The sequence below is a fragment of the Amyelois transitella genome, chromosome 2 (assembly GCF_032362555.1).
Source record: "Amyelois transitella isolate CPQ chromosome 2, ilAmyTran1.1, whole genome shotgun sequence".
NCBI lineage: Eukaryota > Metazoa > Arthropoda > Insecta > Lepidoptera > Pyralidae > Amyelois > Amyelois transitella.
Window position 1 is genome coordinate 12,966,621 of NC_083505.1, and position 18,308 is coordinate 12,984,928.

At 37.1% G+C, this 18,308-nt stretch overlaps 2 protein-coding genes across 2 annotated transcripts; one reads left to right on the forward strand and one right to left on the reverse strand.

Annotated features, from left to right (window-relative positions):
- Nucleotides 1-345: 345 nt before the first annotated feature.
- LOC106132191 (uncharacterized) lies at nucleotides 346-9,975 on the reverse strand. The gene is made up of 6 exons (XM_060946705.1): nucleotides 9,790-9,975; nucleotides 6,541-6,741; nucleotides 4,999-5,090; nucleotides 4,467-4,558; nucleotides 3,735-3,968; nucleotides 346-2,727 (listed from the first exon to the last, which is right to left on the reverse strand). The coding sequence occupies exons 1-6, from the start codon at nucleotides 9,874-9,876 to the stop codon at nucleotides 2,429-2,431; spliced, it is 1,005 nt and encodes a 334-aa protein (XP_060802688.1). The 5' UTR covers nucleotides 9,877-9,975; the 3' UTR covers nucleotides 346-2,428.
- A 767-nt stretch (nucleotides 9,976-10,742) lies between these two features.
- LOC106132205 (importin subunit alpha-4) lies at nucleotides 10,743-16,426 on the forward strand. The gene is made up of 6 exons (XM_013331562.2): nucleotides 10,743-11,030; nucleotides 11,129-11,827; nucleotides 13,000-13,242; nucleotides 13,679-13,951; nucleotides 14,538-14,714; nucleotides 15,976-16,426. Exons 1-6 carry the CDS (start codon nucleotides 10,968-10,970, stop codon nucleotides 16,060-16,062), a joined length of 1,542 nt encoding a protein of 513 aa, XP_013187016.2. The 5' UTR covers nucleotides 10,743-10,967; the 3' UTR covers nucleotides 16,063-16,426.
- The last annotated feature ends 1,882 nt before the right edge of the window (nucleotides 16,427-18,308 follow it).

The following is an 18,308-nucleotide window of genomic DNA, read 5'->3' on the forward strand; positions in this document are numbered from 1 at the left end:
ATAAATATATACGGGACAAATTACACTGATTGAATTAGTCTCGAAGTAAGTTCGAGACTTGTGTTACGAGATACTAACTCAACGATACTATATTTTATAATAAATACTTGTATAGATAAACATCCAAGACCCAGGCCAATCATAAAAAGTTATTTTCTCATCATGCCCTGGCCGGGATTCGAACCCGGGACCTCCGGTGTCACAGACAAGCGCACTACCGCTGCGCCACAGAGGCCGCCAGAGATATGTAGGTTCTATTCTAAAAAGCCGGAAACCACACGGCACATGATAATAAAACAAATGCTTAGTTCATAGACACTTTATTTACGCATAACTTTATTGTAATAAAAAAAGCAAGACATAGTGTCGACATAGTATTTGAGAAAAAACATGAATAAAAAACACGATATAACATCTTGTGACACGAAAACAAAAGCTTTAAAAAACTAATAGTTATTCAACTCATTAATTTCTTAACTCACGAAATTAATATGGTAAAATAACAGTAAACTAATACAACAGTAAATTAATATATTTTATTTAGAATCCAATAAACTTATTACAGTTGAGAGGAAATAATTAAAAATATTTATAAAACTAATAAAAACTATTTCTTAGGATTATGTTTTCAAAATATGTGATCACTAATGCAATAGCAATAAAGTTGAATAATCAGCTTTAAATAAAACCAAATTAATTCGTCATTTTTAAAACAACATACAGTCGAAAAGAGATCCAAAACGTATTTTATTAAAATTTTAAAGTAAAAAGGAGCTTTTAATAACCTCTTTTTCTTCTAGATCTTAGTTCTACAAAATTAAAAATATATGATTTTTTCTAAATGCATGAAATGGCACTTAAAACACAAAACTAGAAATAAAATAATACTTTTATTTGAGTATATGTAATACTTTTGATAACTAATTAGTTCTACAAAAGCTTGTAATGATGGGGCAGCCTCTCAGTAAAAGTAACATATAATAATCTCAGACTAAGGACTATAAAATTATATAATGCAAACAATAATCAATAATGCTTAACAAAAAAATGGAGAAACGTAATTTGCAATGCAATAATGGGGTAAAAGAATTTGAAATATTTTCTCATAATTATTTTGCAAGATTTATTTTCAAGACTATAATATTCATATACAAAGCGCTTTAAAACTTGACAAAAACATTTACTGACAGGGAAAAAAATACGCTTAAAATATAAAATGAAAATGAATTACAGATCCTTAAAAAGAGAGCACATAAAATATATAAAAATAGGTTTCTAAAGCAATAGAAAGTAGTAAATCATGTCTTTATCATAAAGTGTTAGTACATTCCCAGTTCCTCGCTAAAAACCCGGGACTCTCAAAGACGTGAGAAAAATATATGCTTTAAATTATTATAAAAAAATCACAAAACAATCTTTATCAGATCAGACCTTCTCCAGCTTGGTTCAACCTATATGCCGTATTGTACGTAGTGTTGTCTAATGACAAGGTGGTTGTCATGAAAAAGATCATAAAAGCTTCCCCCTTTTTTACAGCATGTAACGTATCAATTACATGCCATGTTTGCGGACCGCGACCTTTATATCCAAGTAAAAATGCATTCACGAATATAATGTTGCCAAAATAAAGATTGTTTATTTGATTTTATGAAAGAGCCACCGCTTTTGAGACAAATTTCATAACAGGATGTCCTCCTTTGAAATAAATTGATTTAGTTATTTAAATAAATCTTGAAGTGCTCAAAACTAGGTAACTTATATGGATTAGTAGAATGACTAAGTCATTAGTGCTAATGCTTACATCTAAATATTTGGACTAAAACTAACAGTTATCCCGCTGTATGGTCGTAGGAATCCAACAAACTTTTACCACATTTTTTTTTAACCTTAAATTCTTTTTACACCTTCGCCAAAAATCTATTTACCAAATAAAAAAATATGAGATTCCCCAAAGTTTACAAATGCATTTGTGCGTTTAGTCTCTCAAAATTTAGCAATATTTGTTTGAAATTATAAATTTTGATAATAAAGGTGTATAAGCACAAATTTAGCACCTTCAGAATAAACTACGCTGGAATTGTCGAATACCAATGAATATACTTTGGACTTATACATTGACAGAAAAAAAACAATTATTATTCCATTTTTTTTAATGGAAATTAATAGCATCTTCATTTTTAAGGTACTTGCACAATTTTGGACCAAATTAAATCAAGTCTTTCGTAAAGTCTCGCCAGACTATGTAATTTCATTTGAGATCAATTTTGAATACACATTTTCAAAAATAAATTTTGTCACCATCAACCGACGGCCATACTCGCACACCATATCTGGGCCTAACTATAAGAGGTTATAACGACAAAATGTATCCCCTACTAGGAATAATCATAGCCTATAATACCTACGCCATTCGGAAACTTCCCTCCGCCTAGCGAGCGGGAGACTCCATCGGCAGGGCCAGCGGAGCCCGCTCCGGGGCCAGCGGGGAATCTTCACGGGCCAGGCGGGAGTCCTGCGGGGCCAAGTGGGGCTCCCCCGGGGTCAAACGGGCCTGCCCCGGGGCCGGCGGGGAGTCCACGAAGGCCACTCGGGTGGCGAGCGCGGCGCGGCCCTGGGCCTTCTCGTAAGCGAGGATCTCGTCCATGTTGCCGATCTCGATCTCCTGCACGTGATTGCCGGAGAACTGGATGAACTCGTGCGGCGGCTCGTCGGCGGAGCGTTTGCGAACTGTGAAATGAGAGTGTGAAATTGTTAAATCCAACATGAGACTTAAGATTTGGCCGTTGTTTCACACACACATTTAAAAAAAGAAAATATGTAAATAGATTGTACGGGGGTTATTTGATTTGTCACCAGACTCACAATGTACATTATCATAATCTTTAATTATTTAGGTGTCAGATCGTATGTACATGTATCGTTAAGGTAATCGAGGACATAGCCTCGATTACCTTAACGATATGTGTACATACATACATATGTTCACGTCTATATCCCTTGCGGGGTAGACAGAGCCAACAGTCTTGAAAGGACTGAATGGCCACGTTCAGCTATTTGGCTTAATGATAGAATTGAGATTCAAATAGTGACAGGTTGCTAGCCCATCGCCTAAAAATGAATCCCAAGTTTGTAAGCCTATCCCTAAGTCGCCTTTTACGACATCCATGGGAAAGAGATGGATTGGCCCTATTCTTTTTTGTATTGGTGCCGGGAACCACACGGCACGATATGTGTACTCTATGAGAATTTAAACCTTACGTCAAACGCCGATTCGGTTCGATTCGGTGAGATACCATCAAGAGGGTCAATAAGGCCCGCTTCAGGGTCAACAGGGAATGATTATTATAACAATGTATTCTCTCGTCCAAATGTTAATTCTAACTTTGGATAGTTTGAGATAGATATTGGAGCTACAGAAACTTAGTTTTAAGTCATTTATTTGACATCAACCAATGTTGTGAAACCAAAACATATGACAATAATTAAGTGATATGAAGTGTCCCATAATGCATACATACAATCACGACTCTTTCCCGGAGAGGTAGGCAAAGACTACATCTTTCCACTTGCCACGATCTCTGCATACTTCCTTCGCTTCATCCACATTCATAACTCTCGTCATGCAAGCTAGGCGGTTTCGGGTACAAAAATTGATACAAAAAAAAATTAAAGAACTCCCACAACAATGAAAAAAATTTTTAAATTAGGAATTTAGAACATAGGAATGCACTCACTTTGCACGTTGTCGTCCTGCTTGAGCATGTAGACGGGCTTGTCGAGGCAGGCGTCCAGCAGCAGCAGCGCGGCGCGCGCGGCGGCGGGCGCGGCGGGCTCGGCGCGCAGCGCGCTGCGCACGCGCGACACGTCGAAGCGCGCGCCCGCCGCCAGCCCCGCCGCCAGCCGCGCCGGCGGCAGCACCAGCGACGGCTCCAGGCTCATCATGAAGCAGCGGGCCTCTTCCACGATGCCTGACAACAGTACACGTACATACATGTGCCGTGTGCTTCCCGGCACCAATGTAAAAAAGAATAGGACCACTCCATCTCTTGCCCATGGATGTCCTAAAAGGCGACTAGTGGACAGGCTTTTATAGTTGGAATTCTTTTAGGCGATGGACTAGCAACCTGTCACTATTTGAATCTTAATTCTGTCATTTAGCCAAACAACTGAAAGTAGCCTATTGGTATTTTCGAGACTGTAGGCTCTGTCTACCCCGCAAGGGATAAAGACGTGATTATACAAATATATATAAGTCAACATACGTGAGTGAGAGTATATGAACATAAATCTAGCGTTTCTATTTCGATTGAGAAATCCCTTTTGACCCTTTGAAGGAGAGGAAAGATCAGTTAGTTACAGTTGAACGTAAATCGTCTATTAAAAATACTTGGTTCCATTACATCACAGTTATTCGAACCTGGTACCTCCCGCTTACAAGGCTATCCACTCTCCGGCCCGAGACTCACCTGTAAGATTGACGTTGAAGTCGTGAATAAACTCGAAGTTATGGCCGTTGTCTATGACCATCACCTTCTCGTAGTTGTCGCCGATGTCGAACCTTTAACATAAATATTATTTACTTTACTAAAAAAAAAAGACGTTAACCAATGTTGTGTAACCAAACGTTTGACAATTATTAAGCGATATGTCCTATAATAATAAATAAAAATTTTGAATTTGAATAAACTTTTTCCCGCTATTTCGTTACGCACAAAATCCCTATTCACCCCCGTATTTGCAAGATTTTTCGGGAACCCTATTTAGTGCTTCCCTGAAGATATAATTGACATTTATTTTCCGTAACCAATATATTATTTATCTGTGAAGTTTAAGTGATCCATATTTAGTATAGGTACTAATAATACAAATTGCAAAATCTATCTGTTTGTTAGGCTTTACAGCTTAAACGCTGAACGAATTTCCAAGACCCGAGATTACATTTTCTACTTAAAGTCACGAGTAACAGTTGGTATACAAATTATATTGAAAGATGCTGACCTCTCAAGCAGCGTGCCCTCTGAGTCGCTACTGTCTTCAAGGGTGCTGAACACCTGCACATCGGGATCCGCCCGCCAACGGAGCTGGGCTTGCTGCAATGTAGATACATAAATAAATAAATATATATGGGACAAATTAGGATAGGCTTACAAACTTGGGATTCTTTTTTAGGCGATGGGTTAGCAACCTGTCACTATTTTAATCTCAATTCTATCATTAAGCCAAATAGCTGAACGTGGCCATTCAGTCTTCTCAAGACTACGGCTCTGTCTACCCCGCAAGGGATATAGACGTGACCATATGTGTGTATGGGACAAATTACACAGATTGAGTTGGCCTCACGGTAAGATCGAGACTTTAATTACGAGATTATCAGTTAAGTTAGTCTTAACTGATTCAATTCAAAAGAAAAAGTTCATTTTGCCAGCTCATCAACTAATTATAAGTTTATAAGCCTTTCCTTTTATTGACAATATTGGCTATAAAAACAATTAAAAGTGGTATCTAGTTTGTCAAATATATACCAAGACGCGTAGACTGTTTATAAAAAAAATACTCAACTTGAACTACAAAGATACATGCAATGTGCGCATGGACGGAATCAATTAGTAAATGGCTCGTGGGGGTCTGCGGAGGTCGGGGCCAACTCGGTGGTTCAAAGATCAATTCATTGAATTGGCGGGAAATTTGGTATTTTTATTATACATTGAAAGGAGCTGTTATTTAAAAAAATTGAGCTGGCAACCTGTCACTATTTGAATCTCAATTCTGTTATCAAGCCAAATAACTGAACGTGAAAAAAGTGCCCGAAACCGCCGAGCTTGCATGAAGAGAGTTATGAATGTGGATGAAGCAAAGGAAGTATGCAGGGATCGTGGCAAGTGGAAAGAGGTAGTCTCTGCCTACCCCTCCGGGAAAGAGGCGTGAGTTTATGTATGTATGTATGTAACTGAACGTGACCTATAAGTCTATTCAGACTGTTGGTTCCGTCTGCTCCGCCAGGAATATAGACGTGACTATATGTATGTACTTAAAATATAAATATATATATAAATTTGGAAGTTTTCCTCAATAATTCTTATTAAACTATTTTATATGTTTATGCAAACTGCTTAGCCTTGGGTGTAGGATTTCAATCCAATACCGAGCAGACATTTGTATATCACCTCAACAGTCCAATTGACCAAACTGTTGACCACTTGTGTAAAACTTTGTAGCGGAAGCGATGATTCGGCTCGACCGCCACCAAAGGGAAGATCTTCCGCCAGGCTAGGTGTGATGCCTGGGGAACCGCGGCTCCGACGATGTTGTGTCGGAGGTTGTATATATAGCTCCAATCCGTGAAATCTTTAAAATCGCGTCTTAGATTCTTCGCTGCTATTGGTTGAGCGCGTCAATTTCTTCGCGATGATTGACAGTAGTTGTTTGATTGGATGATGTGACGAGTGGCGTAGAGATGTCGCCACAACTTAATTTGGTACCTCGACTATTTCTTACTTTTGTTAACAGTCTCCACTACCTGAAGGGTAGACCAAGTCTCACCTGCCTAGCGTCCATGGGGATGGTACAGAACCCCTGGTACCGCCTCACGGCGTTGGTGTGCAGATACTGCCTGTACAGCAGCAGGCCGCAGATGATGCCGACGGCAGCCATCATCAGGGCAGTGAGAGACATGCACATCAGCCCGCCGGAGGAACGGGAACGCACGTACGGCACCCCTGCTGGGTGGATGTCGATCTTCTCCTGAAGAAGAGTAATCATAATGTAATTACACCTTAATTTTTCTGTTCTGGCAAAAGGTCAATAATATCAACCAGAAATAATAATTATCCCCCGACGAGCTTGCATGAAGAGTTATGAATGTGGTTGAAGCGAAAGAAGTATGCAAGGATCGTGGCAAGTTGATAAATATAGCCCCTGGGTACTCTCGCACCTCTCACCTACAACGTTCCTTTTCCCAGAGGACTCATAAAATCACGCTTCTTGCACGAAACGCTGACAGAGTCTCCAACTTTCCGCTTGCCACACGATTTCTACATACTTCTTACCTAAATATCTTATAGATTAATATGTGGATGTTCTTTGTACCTACAAAGAGCTTTATAAGGAGTACAAGTAATCGTCGAGAATAAAAAGAGTGATGAATGTAGGGGAAGTAAAAATAAGTAAGTAGTAAGTAAGTAACTAAGTAAGACCTGTGTAAGAATCATCACTGCATATCCCCGATTGCATTAATTGGCTTCAAGTCCACGTGTTATTTATAAGTAGGTACATACTTTACATTCGTAAATGACCTGGACGAAGGTTTGGTAAAATTACTATTGGCTGCATGCCTAACAATTATACGCCTTGGAAATTTTTCAATGCATTGCTTTTTCTTGCTCTTATCTGTTAGTTTTCTTCTGCATCAATATTTAGAAAGATCTCTGCCCTAATGGTAACCAAACTAACATATTTTACTTTTATTAGTTTAAACAGAATAAATAAAGTTTCTGAGTTTATCGCGAATTATAGTTATGTACTATAATTTCCTTGAACGAAAATAACACCAGCTAGAATAGGTATTTCATTCATAAATAACAGGGGCCAATCGATACGAGAGATTATTCGGATCAGTCCCGACTCGCGACGGTAACCACACATATAGCATTACATACTGGCTGCTATCTGTGGTGTCGCCTGCGGAATTTTCTTGGTGGAATTATGTAATGTTCTGAACATGTTATTTACAAAATAATCTCTATGTAAAGCTGTTGCCCGCGACATCGATCGCCGAAAAAGTTAACCCCTCAACACTCTAACTGATCTGAGAATCTCAATAAATAAAGGTTGACTCCCTGATTGCCCATTGAAATTTTGTATACCAGTTTTAAGTTGGACCAAGCCTTAAGCAAACCGCATACAAATCAGAGCAATAGTTTTCGCGTGATGCAAATACAAAGTTACAGGCAGACAAACAGAAATTGTAAAAATTACATTTATTCCTTCTGTTGGTCTTTTATAGATTCCCTATATCAACTTTTTTTGCAATATCTTTTAAGCACAGCCATCGGCCAGTTTTAATTTTACATACATACATATAGTCACGTCTATATCCCTTGCGGGCTAGACAGAGCCAACACTCTTGAAAAGACTGATAGGCCACGTTCAGCTATTTGGCTTTAAGATAGAATTAAGATTCAAATAGTGACAGGTTGCTAGCCCATCACCTAAAAGAAGAATCCCAAATTTATAAGCCTATCCCTTAGTCGCCTTTTACGACATCCATGGGAACGAGATGGAGTGGTCCTATTCTTTTTTTATATTGGTTTTATATAATCACATCTATATCTATTCTAATCTATAATAATCTAAGTATAATTTAATATTGTGAAGTTGACGTTGTTGAAGAAAATGCTGCAGTGCAGTTTGTTACCGCTTCTTCTGCACTGATGCCTTGGAAGCGGCAGTAAACTTAGTTTTTAAGTAATTTATTTGACGTCAACCAATGTTGTTAAACCATACAACAATTATTAAGCGATATATAGTATCCTATAATAATGAATAAAAATTTTGAATTTGAATATCGCTTACGAAGTAGGCAGATACAAATTTTATTTTCTTATTGCTTTACTGCATAATAACAAATTATTGTAACCACATTTAGGTATTTCTTTTTTTTTCCATCTGTCTCATTATGGATAACCATCATTGTTTATATTTTGTTGTCATTGACTGTACTTTAATGAGGATTTTTATCATTATTTTGACAGAGCAGTTAAAGAATTTATAACAAATAATCAGCTGAGAACTTTTTGGTGCCTTGTAATTTCTGCTACTTTTATAACATAGAACCAGTCTATCTTGTACCCATGGATGTTGTAAAAGGCGAAAAAGGAATTCATTTTCACCCTTATCATAATGAGCCCACATACTTTAAAACATGCATTTAAATGGTATGATATGTAGTAAGTATTTCCTTCCAGGAAAATAAAATTAAACAACAATAAATTATAACAAAATTATTAAATTATAAGGAAAACCACATATGGAACAATAGTTGTCCTCATTTTATGAATTGGGTGTAAAAGCTGCTATTCAGGGCTAAAAGGAGCCCAGGTCCTCTCTGGAGTGGTGAGGATGTAATGAAGAAGAGTAAAAGCTAAAATTCCTTGGAGCTGAATATAAAAAAAAAATATGAAAATTGATGCAAAAATACAGGACATATTTCCATGTATGCAAAAATTTATGCATTATTTTTTACAATAATTCATTTGCTTGTCAAAAACCAATATACTAGATAGTTGATTGGCACAAATTGCTTTTAGCAATTTATAAATTATGCTTTAACACCCAAAAGTTTCGAGAAAATTAATCATTCTTGTTATACTGCTGCCTGGCTAAATGGGCCCAAGTAAGACAGAAAGACAAATAAAATCAATTGGAAGTCACCGCGATGGGAACCAATGTTCTAAATATAGAAAAAAACTGATTGGAATGTTTGATATACTGGAGACTCTAAGGCACAAAGGCTAGGGAAACCAGGATGTTGGAGTCTCAATGTGTATATTGCCATAAAAGTAAGTCATCATAGCACCAGTTGTACATGTCAAACATTTAACACACCCATATCTAGGATCTTCCCTTTAGCCTCCATGTCATGGGGTACCTATTGTAGTCTTATATAGAAATACTAGGATAGGGTTCGCTACTAAGGTCTTTAAGCATGTTATACAATAAATCAGACAATCAGATGACGCAGTTATGGAGAGATTTTGTATAAAATTGATTATTTTTGGGGCTACCACTTACTTCATCGCAAACGTTGTCGTCAACAAGAGGCGCCTCCGTCACATCAGCCTTTTTAATAATAAGACTCGGCTTTGTAAGGACAGTCATCACGATTTTGCTAATTTATTCTTTTATGGAGCCTAGAACAAATAAATCGATACCTAGTGAAAAAAAAAAGCACTCCGGCAAACTACAACTTGTTTGTTTTTTTTTTAAGCAGCAGAAGGGAGAGAAGAAATAAACGTCAATAGATAATAATATTGCCAGTTCTAAAATTAATCGTACCACATCAAGTCGAGCCGAGTTAAATCGATGTAAGAACGTAAAGTAAGATCCCTGGTACACATTGAGTCAAATCTTTTGCATTCGCGGTGTGTAGCTGTAGTTTAACATTTGCGTTCTGCTCATAATGGGTTGGTGCTTTGTGGAGGTAGATATTCTGGCTGCAGCGGTAATTTATTTATATTGTACGTTTAATTTATTTACATTGTTGTGTCGGTCTCGGCACTTTAGGAAAGGATTACTCCGTGAATAGGCTAAGGGAAACGCTAATTAATTTTTCATGTAGGCAATGAGCAGCTATAGGTTAATTAAATATAGGGGAATAAGACATACATTCATCTTATGCAAGTTTCCATCCTTCTCTGTTAGCAAAGAGAAAACATAGTGTGTGTTCCCCTCTTTTCACCCCGTGTTCATTCAAATGCTCTACTACTTTCTCGATTAATGATATAGGTGACCGACGTGTGAACACTGTTTGCAGAAGGCGCCAAGATTCTTTTATTGTGTGCTCAAAAAAACCGAGAGCATTCGGTTTGCGGGCCAACTATGATTTGTCATACAAAAGTTTCCAAAAGTAAGCCCTCTACATATTTGCTCAGTTGGCGTTGGCCCAATGTGTATAGGGCCCTGACAAACAACTATACCAAAAGTATGTACTTAAGTTCTACATTGTTTATGACAAAAATTATTAAAAAAAAAATCTGGATTGGTTTTGGTTGGAAAGGAAAACTGCTGAAGAAACGGACGAATATTTTTCGTGTTGTAGAATATTCTGTGCAAAAGGAGGTTAAGAAATCACCAGCTAATAAGGAGTCGATGAAACATGTGTGATTAGTCTTTCTCAAGTTTATGTTGGTTTATAATTTTATTGTGTAATATTTACGTTATAATAAAAGACTGCGTGCACAAATTATAAAATGGCGACTGACCAGTCGAAGAACCGCATGCATGTATTCAAGAACACAGGAAAAGATGTCGACGTAAGTAATCGAAAGCAGAAAGAAACACCACAGTAATTTTTATAATGTAATCAATTGTTTGATGCATTCGACTAGCAACTGTTCCATTTGTTTTTCAGGAAATGCGCAGACGAAGAAATGAAGTCACTGTGGAGCTTAGAAAGAACAAAAGGGAAGAAACATTACAAAAACGTCGTAATGTGCCCATCAGTGACTCCACGGACGAGGATGAGATCGAGAGGACCTTGGCGGCGACCAATCTGAGGGAGCTCGTCATGAATGCGGCGAACGCCGAAAATCCCGAAATCCAGCTATCAGCCGTACAGCAGTGTAGGAAATTACTGTCCTCTGAAAAGAACCCGCCTATTGACGACCTCATCGCTACGGGAATTCTTCCTATCTTAGTTGGCTGCTTATCAAGGCCAGATAATCCTACTTTACAGTTCGAAGCCGCCTGGGCACTCACGAATATAGCTTCCGGCACTTCTGTGCAGACCAACAAAGTGGTGCACGCCGGCGCCGCGCCTCTGTTCTTACAGCTTTTATTGTCTCCACACGAAAATGTCTGTGAACAAGCTGTCTGGGCACTTGGTAACATAATTGGCGATGGCCCTATCCTCCGAGACTATGTCATTGAATTAGGAGTTGTTAAGCCACTGTTGAGCTTCATCAAGCCAGATGTATCAATCCAATTCCTCCGAAACGTGTCATGGGTCATTGTAAACTTGTGCCGGAGTAAGGACCCCCCACCCCCAGTCAAGACAATCCATGAAATAGTGCCAGCCTTGAATGTTCTCATCTTGCATAATGATATCAATGTAAGTATATTTTTCTGTTGCTAAGTTTTTGGAATAATCGAGAATAAGCTATTTCTGTGTTGGAGTGTGGACTGTGACCCCAAACATTCCTCATTTAGGTAGGTATTTTATATTTTAAGACTACATAAATTTAATGGTTCATTAAAAAATGTTTTGAATTTCAGCACATGATAACATAATTTATGTTGCTAATTGATAAACATCTGACTTATGAATGTAGGATCATTGACCTTTTTATAATAGAATAACAATAGATCAAATTTAATAGTTGAGTGATTTGTCTTTGATTCGTGTGATGTGGTTCGTGTGGTTGGTGTGGTGTGGTTGTTCGGCACCAATACAAAAGACTAAAAGTCTGACCATGTGTATTTATGTATGTATTGTTTAATAGCTTTAACACCATGTGGGTGATACTTTTTGTTAGACCTAAAATTGTTATTGCTATACTAAATATAAAATGCTCTTCTAAAAAAACAAATATGTACTGTGCTCCATACATTTTTCACCAACAAAATAAAAAAAGGCTCTCTCTATATGCTGATTTTAAATTTAGTGTCTGGCTCGACACAACATTGTGTTCAAATTAAAATACTAAGTTCTAAGTCTAGAATATAACATTGTCACAGAGAAATCTATTAGGGAGAACTGTCACAGAGAGAGAGAGAGTATAGGTGTTATAGTTCATTCTTTGTGCGATTACAGCACCTTGCAAGTTTCCACTATATCCTTATGAAGCAGAATGTCATGAGTCAGTGAATGATAAAGTCTGCTATAGACCGAATAAATCTGCAGCACCACATAGTGTGAAGATGCATTCGTAACACTGTCCATGAACCCTCAAACATCTTTAGTTTAGTCTCTAGGCTACAATTTTTTTTTAATAGAATAGAATAGATTTATTTTCAAAATTGGATACAAGGTATCACTTATTGACGTCACATCACTTAAATCTAATTATAACTACTACCGCTTCCAAAGCTCATGTATAGAAGAAGCGGCGGAACAAACTACACTGCAGCATTTTCATCAGACGTCAATATACAAAAATAGATCTCTTAGATCTAAATCATGGACGAATGCACATTGTCTACATTAAAAACCATTAATGAATGTAGAACTAGTTATTTCAATATGAATATTTCGTCAATAATACTTAATAATTCCTTTCACAGGTTCTAGTAGACACTGTCTGGGCTATCAGCTATCTAACAGATGGCGGGAACGACCAAATCCAAATGGTGATTGAAGCGGGCATCGTACCCAAGCTCATACCACTGCTGTCCCACAAGGAGGTGAAGGTGCAAACGGCAGCCCTACGAGCGGTCGGGAACATTGTCACCGGAACTGATGAGCAGACGCAAGTGGTGTTGAACTGTGATGCTCTATCACACTTTCCCGCCTTACTGTCACATCAGGTAAATGTTTTGATGTTTATCGGAGTTTCAACAACTTGACTTTGCAAAAGATTGCGTGCTAATGCGGACCACATAGATGAGAGATAGTAGCTTTGATGAGCTGTTTAATACTTTAGTCTTGTTTGCAAATGATCACAAGAATGTTTACTTTAACAAGAAGACCTAAGTTCACCAGCCAATCCTTTTACAATCTTTTTGATTCCTGATTTAGTATTTCAATTCAAATTCAAGTCATCCTGTCTCATCTTTTAGCCATGTTGTCATTACAGGTGTCATTCTTGTCCTAAGTGGTTTAATTGTACTTAGAACAAGTACAATTCCAAATTAAATATTTTTTCATTTTTGTCATTGAAGGACCAACTTGACCCTTTGATAAGAAACTAAAGATAAAAAATTGCCTTATAATCTCTTACTTAATGAACATCACTCTCAACAGAAAGAGAAAATCTGCAAAGAAGCTGTGTGGTTCCTATCAAACATCACAGCGGGCAACAAGCAACAGGTCCAAGCGGTCATCGACGCTGGCCTGCTGCCCAAGATCGTGGAGAACCTCAGCAAGGGAGAGTTCCAGACGCAGAAGGAGGCTGCGTGGGCAGTCTCCAACCTGAGCATAAGCGGCACGAAGGAGCAAGTGGCCACTCTCATATCCTGCGGTGTCATACCGCCATTCTGTAATTTATTAAGCTCTAAGGATACACAAGTTATTAATGTGAGTTTACATATTTTTTGTTTACTTTTTTAACTCTAAACTAAAACACTAGCCAACCCACTCGTACAGTTATGGAACGCCAGTGCTCCACGCACAGACAAAGATGGTCATGTGCTTTTGATCTTTCCCGAAAATCCAAATTCATCTCAAATTGAAACAACATGCAATTTTTTTCTAATGACGCAGTTGTGACAGTCTTTGCCGAGCCGAGAGAAAATCGAACATATGATGTTTAAATTTTTTTATTTAATTTGTAAAATAGGCTGTGTTGTGAAAAAGTGAACTGTATAATTAGATGAAATAAAATCTATGAAATGAAATGATAAAACATTAGCAGTCGAATAAGTATTTTTTATTTGTACTTCAAACAAACTTTGTGACGAGACAATAGTACAAGAGAAAATATATACTAAAGCAGGTTGTAATAAAAAATAGTTAACAAAAGGCTGTGTAAACTGTCCAGTATCTTTGTCCAATATTAGCAATCAACAACACTTAAAAACTGAAAGTCTGGTGGCATTCCTGGCCCAATTTTTTTTTTTAATTCCTTTCCTGTTAACTAATGTTTAAAACTTTACGATTCCAGGTGGTATTGGACGGCATAAGCAACATGCTGAAGATGGCGGGCGAGAACGCGGACCAGGTCGCCAACATGATCGAGGAGTGCGGCGGAATTGACAAGATCGAGGCGCTGCAGAGCCACGAGAAGGTGGAGATTTACAAGATGGCCTACGATATCATCGAGCAGTACTTCGCCGGAGAGGTTTGTAGTTTCATTTATTTCTAAGAATCACAAGCACTTTATAGGACCGCTCCATCTCTTTCCCGTGAATATCGTAAAAGGCGAGTAAGGGATAGGCTTAAACAAGCTTGGGACTCCTTGTGTAGGCGATGGGCTAGCAACCTGTGTCACTATTTTAATCTTAATTCCATCATGAAGCCATAGTCCTAGGCGGATTTTGTGGCCTTTCAGTCTTTTCTAGACTGTTGGCTCTGTCTTCCCCGTAAGGGATATAGACGTGACTATATGTATGTATGTTTAGATTTTGTAAGGGTATATAAATAAAAGAAGAACCATTTTAGGTCAAATCTGCTCAGATCCCTCTATTGATAAAATTATCTGACCTACACACAGATTGTAAATCATCTGTTAACAGAATATTAGGACCTTTTCAAAAGCCACAGTAATGATGTAATATCAATATAAACAAACAAATGAAATGATCAACATAAACATGATGATGGATGATATAAAGTTGTGCAATAGTGAGAAACTGCTTGATGCTGATCTATATGTACGACGCAATAGTGATTCATCCCAGCTTCCAGCTTGTGTAATTTATAAATAAATAAATGGGTATTGCTTGGATAGACATGTAACATCTTCGTCTTCATCGTCACTTACCATCAGGTGAGATGGAAGGCAAATGTCTAATCCAATAATGAATATTAAAAAAAATGCTCCCTTAAAATTGCATTTGCGATTACTTTGGGACCCGAGCTGTAAAATACCTATTTTACTTTTAACTAGCTTTGTCTTTTCTCCCATAGAGCTGGGATACTCCAAAATAAGACTCTGGTCATGTGGAAAATTTTAAAAACACATATGTCTGACTTTGAATAAAATTTGTCTATATCCTAACAGCAGAACTGATTATTACATCTATACTAATATTATAAAGCTGAAGAGTTTGTTTGTTTGAACACACTAATCTCAGGAACTACTGGTTCGAATTTAAAATTCTTTTTTGCATTGACTAGACCATTTATCGAGGAAGGCTTTAGGCTATATAACATTACGCTGCAACTATGAGGAGCACAGAAATAATGGAAAATTATTCATCCTTGAATAACTATTCCACGCGGACGAAGTCGCGGGCACAGTTAGTTCATAATATTTCTGTGGATGTACTGTACCACACATACATCAAATCACGCCTTTTTCCCGGAGGGGTAGGCAAAGACTGCATCTTTCCACTTGCCACTATCCTTGATGTATTGATGATAATGCTGGCTGGTTTCAGGAGGAAGACGCGTCGCTGGTGCCCGCGGAGGCGGACGCGTTCCAGTTCGAGGCGGGCAGCGCCGCGCACGACGGCTTCCAGTTCTAACGCGGCGGCGCGGGCGCAGCTTCTATATACGGGGCGATTGTGTGCTTCAGTGTGTTAAAAAAGAAAGTTATTGTGTTAAAAGTGCGCGGTGGATTGGTGAATGAAGAATCTTTACCGAAATTGAGTGTACGAGAGTGAATGAATTATATTGGAACCTGCGGGGTTACTCGCAATTGACAGAGCATGTCTACTCTCTCACTCTATCAATGTAATGTCAATGTTGGTAATACCCGTAGATTAACCTTCATTGTGAACACAGGCAGCTCGGATCCTTGAGTAAATTCCATAATGCATATGCTCTCAAAATAAATTTAATGATATTACTTATTGGAATTTTTAATTGTAAAGTGATTTGAATTATGACTTAGGTTGAAAAATAAATACTTCAAACTGTATTTTCTAAATGACCTATCAACAGTAGAAGTTATCATTTATTTCACTTTGAGCCAACAAGATCTTAGTTTTGGTTATGAAATAACTGTATCACAGTCTTAAGTTATATAATGTTATGTTTCTATTACTTTTATTTATCTTAAAATAATGAATTTCTGTTGCTATTAAGTCTAAAATAGTTTGGTTCTATATAATTTGTTCATTCAAACTTTTTTAATAATTTTTGTTATTTTATTTGCATTTAGTTCAATTTCATTAACAAATTATTTAGGTATTGTTATTTGTTAATACACCACGATACTTTTAAATTTACAACGAAAACACCCATATCTGTCTTTGTAATATCACAATATTACTAGCAATATACTTATGTAATGTTCAAATTTGAAGATTTACAGAAGGTGTGTATGAGTACCATGAAAGATGTAGAATTTTTGAACACAAAATGCTACTCAATCGTCCCAAAAAGACATTTGAGACATGGCCTTAAAAACTATGCCTCATTTATCTTTGTAATATAGAAATTACTGTGTAAACAGTAAGGTTTTTTATTGTAATTATTATTTAAATCGCGAAAATGCCGCCGCTGACTACTTGTGACAAAAAGGCCTTAGCACTGAATTAGGATGCCCAAAGAAGGCTTAACAGGACTTCCAATAATATCAAAGAGATATTTTGTATATTAAATTGTAAAGCCCGTAATCCAGTATCGATTTATAAGAGTTGTAAATATTGAATGACTTGAAATGTTATTTGAATTATAAAATTTTATCTTATTCCAGGCCTTCAGCTACTTTATAAATTTGTATATGTGCTTAAAAAAAATTAAAAATAATTTCACAGTTGGATATAGCCTATATGTTATTGTGTGTCTTCAGCTACCTACATACCAAATTTCATCGTAATCGGTTCAGTAGTTTTGTAACAAACATCCATACTGACATCCTGACATACTCGCAAACTTTCGCATTTATAATATTAGTAGAATATGTAATTACATTTATGCGAACCACTGGAAAATCATCTTGACAAAAAGCTAATGTTTTTCGTGATTTTTTTAGTTACTGCCATAGTTACGCTCATATTCATGGGCATAATAAAATAATTATTCTGACTAAAAAGCGTTAATTGGTTATGCTGTTCTTTAGTGCTAACTAATTTCAATTATTTTTCACCAAGATATCTTGCTGTTTTGATAAGTTAGTAAAAGTATTGTATCAGAGGCTAGGCTTTTCCACAAGCATTTTCTTTATAACATGGTGAAGGTTCCTTATTGAATCTGAATCAGTGGCGTTACCATATCTGTTAAATTTTAATGAATTATGCCTTCTAAAAACTAAACTGTGCTGAATGTCCTCGCTCATTCAAATGTCATCAAACTATCGGCAGATAGTAATGATGATATTTCTGAATGCCTCTTACCAGCAACCTCAAGTTTAAATAGCGCCATCTGTTGGAAATAGATTTTGTACCTACCCTCATTTTTAAAATAAGGCTTTCATCAAAATATAATAGATATTAAGTTGTTGTTTTAAGATTTGGATTATGGGCCTAAAAGGAAGTCTTTTAAAACCGGTGCTACGGTTTCGTTGTGATACTATTTGTGATGTTTCAAACCTTTCATCTTGTTTTCGTATTAAAAATGGACGCGAAATAGCTTTAAGTGCCGCATATGGAATGCGACTAGTGTAATCTGCTTACAACGGACGCTTGGATAAAATAACATAGTATTTATGTTTAAATTTTTAACTCCACACCTCGGGACTAAAGCCATACAGCATGGCTATGAATTTTGTTATGACATGTTCCCATTTGTATGTATATGCCAATAAATTCTGTCCAATATGAAAAGT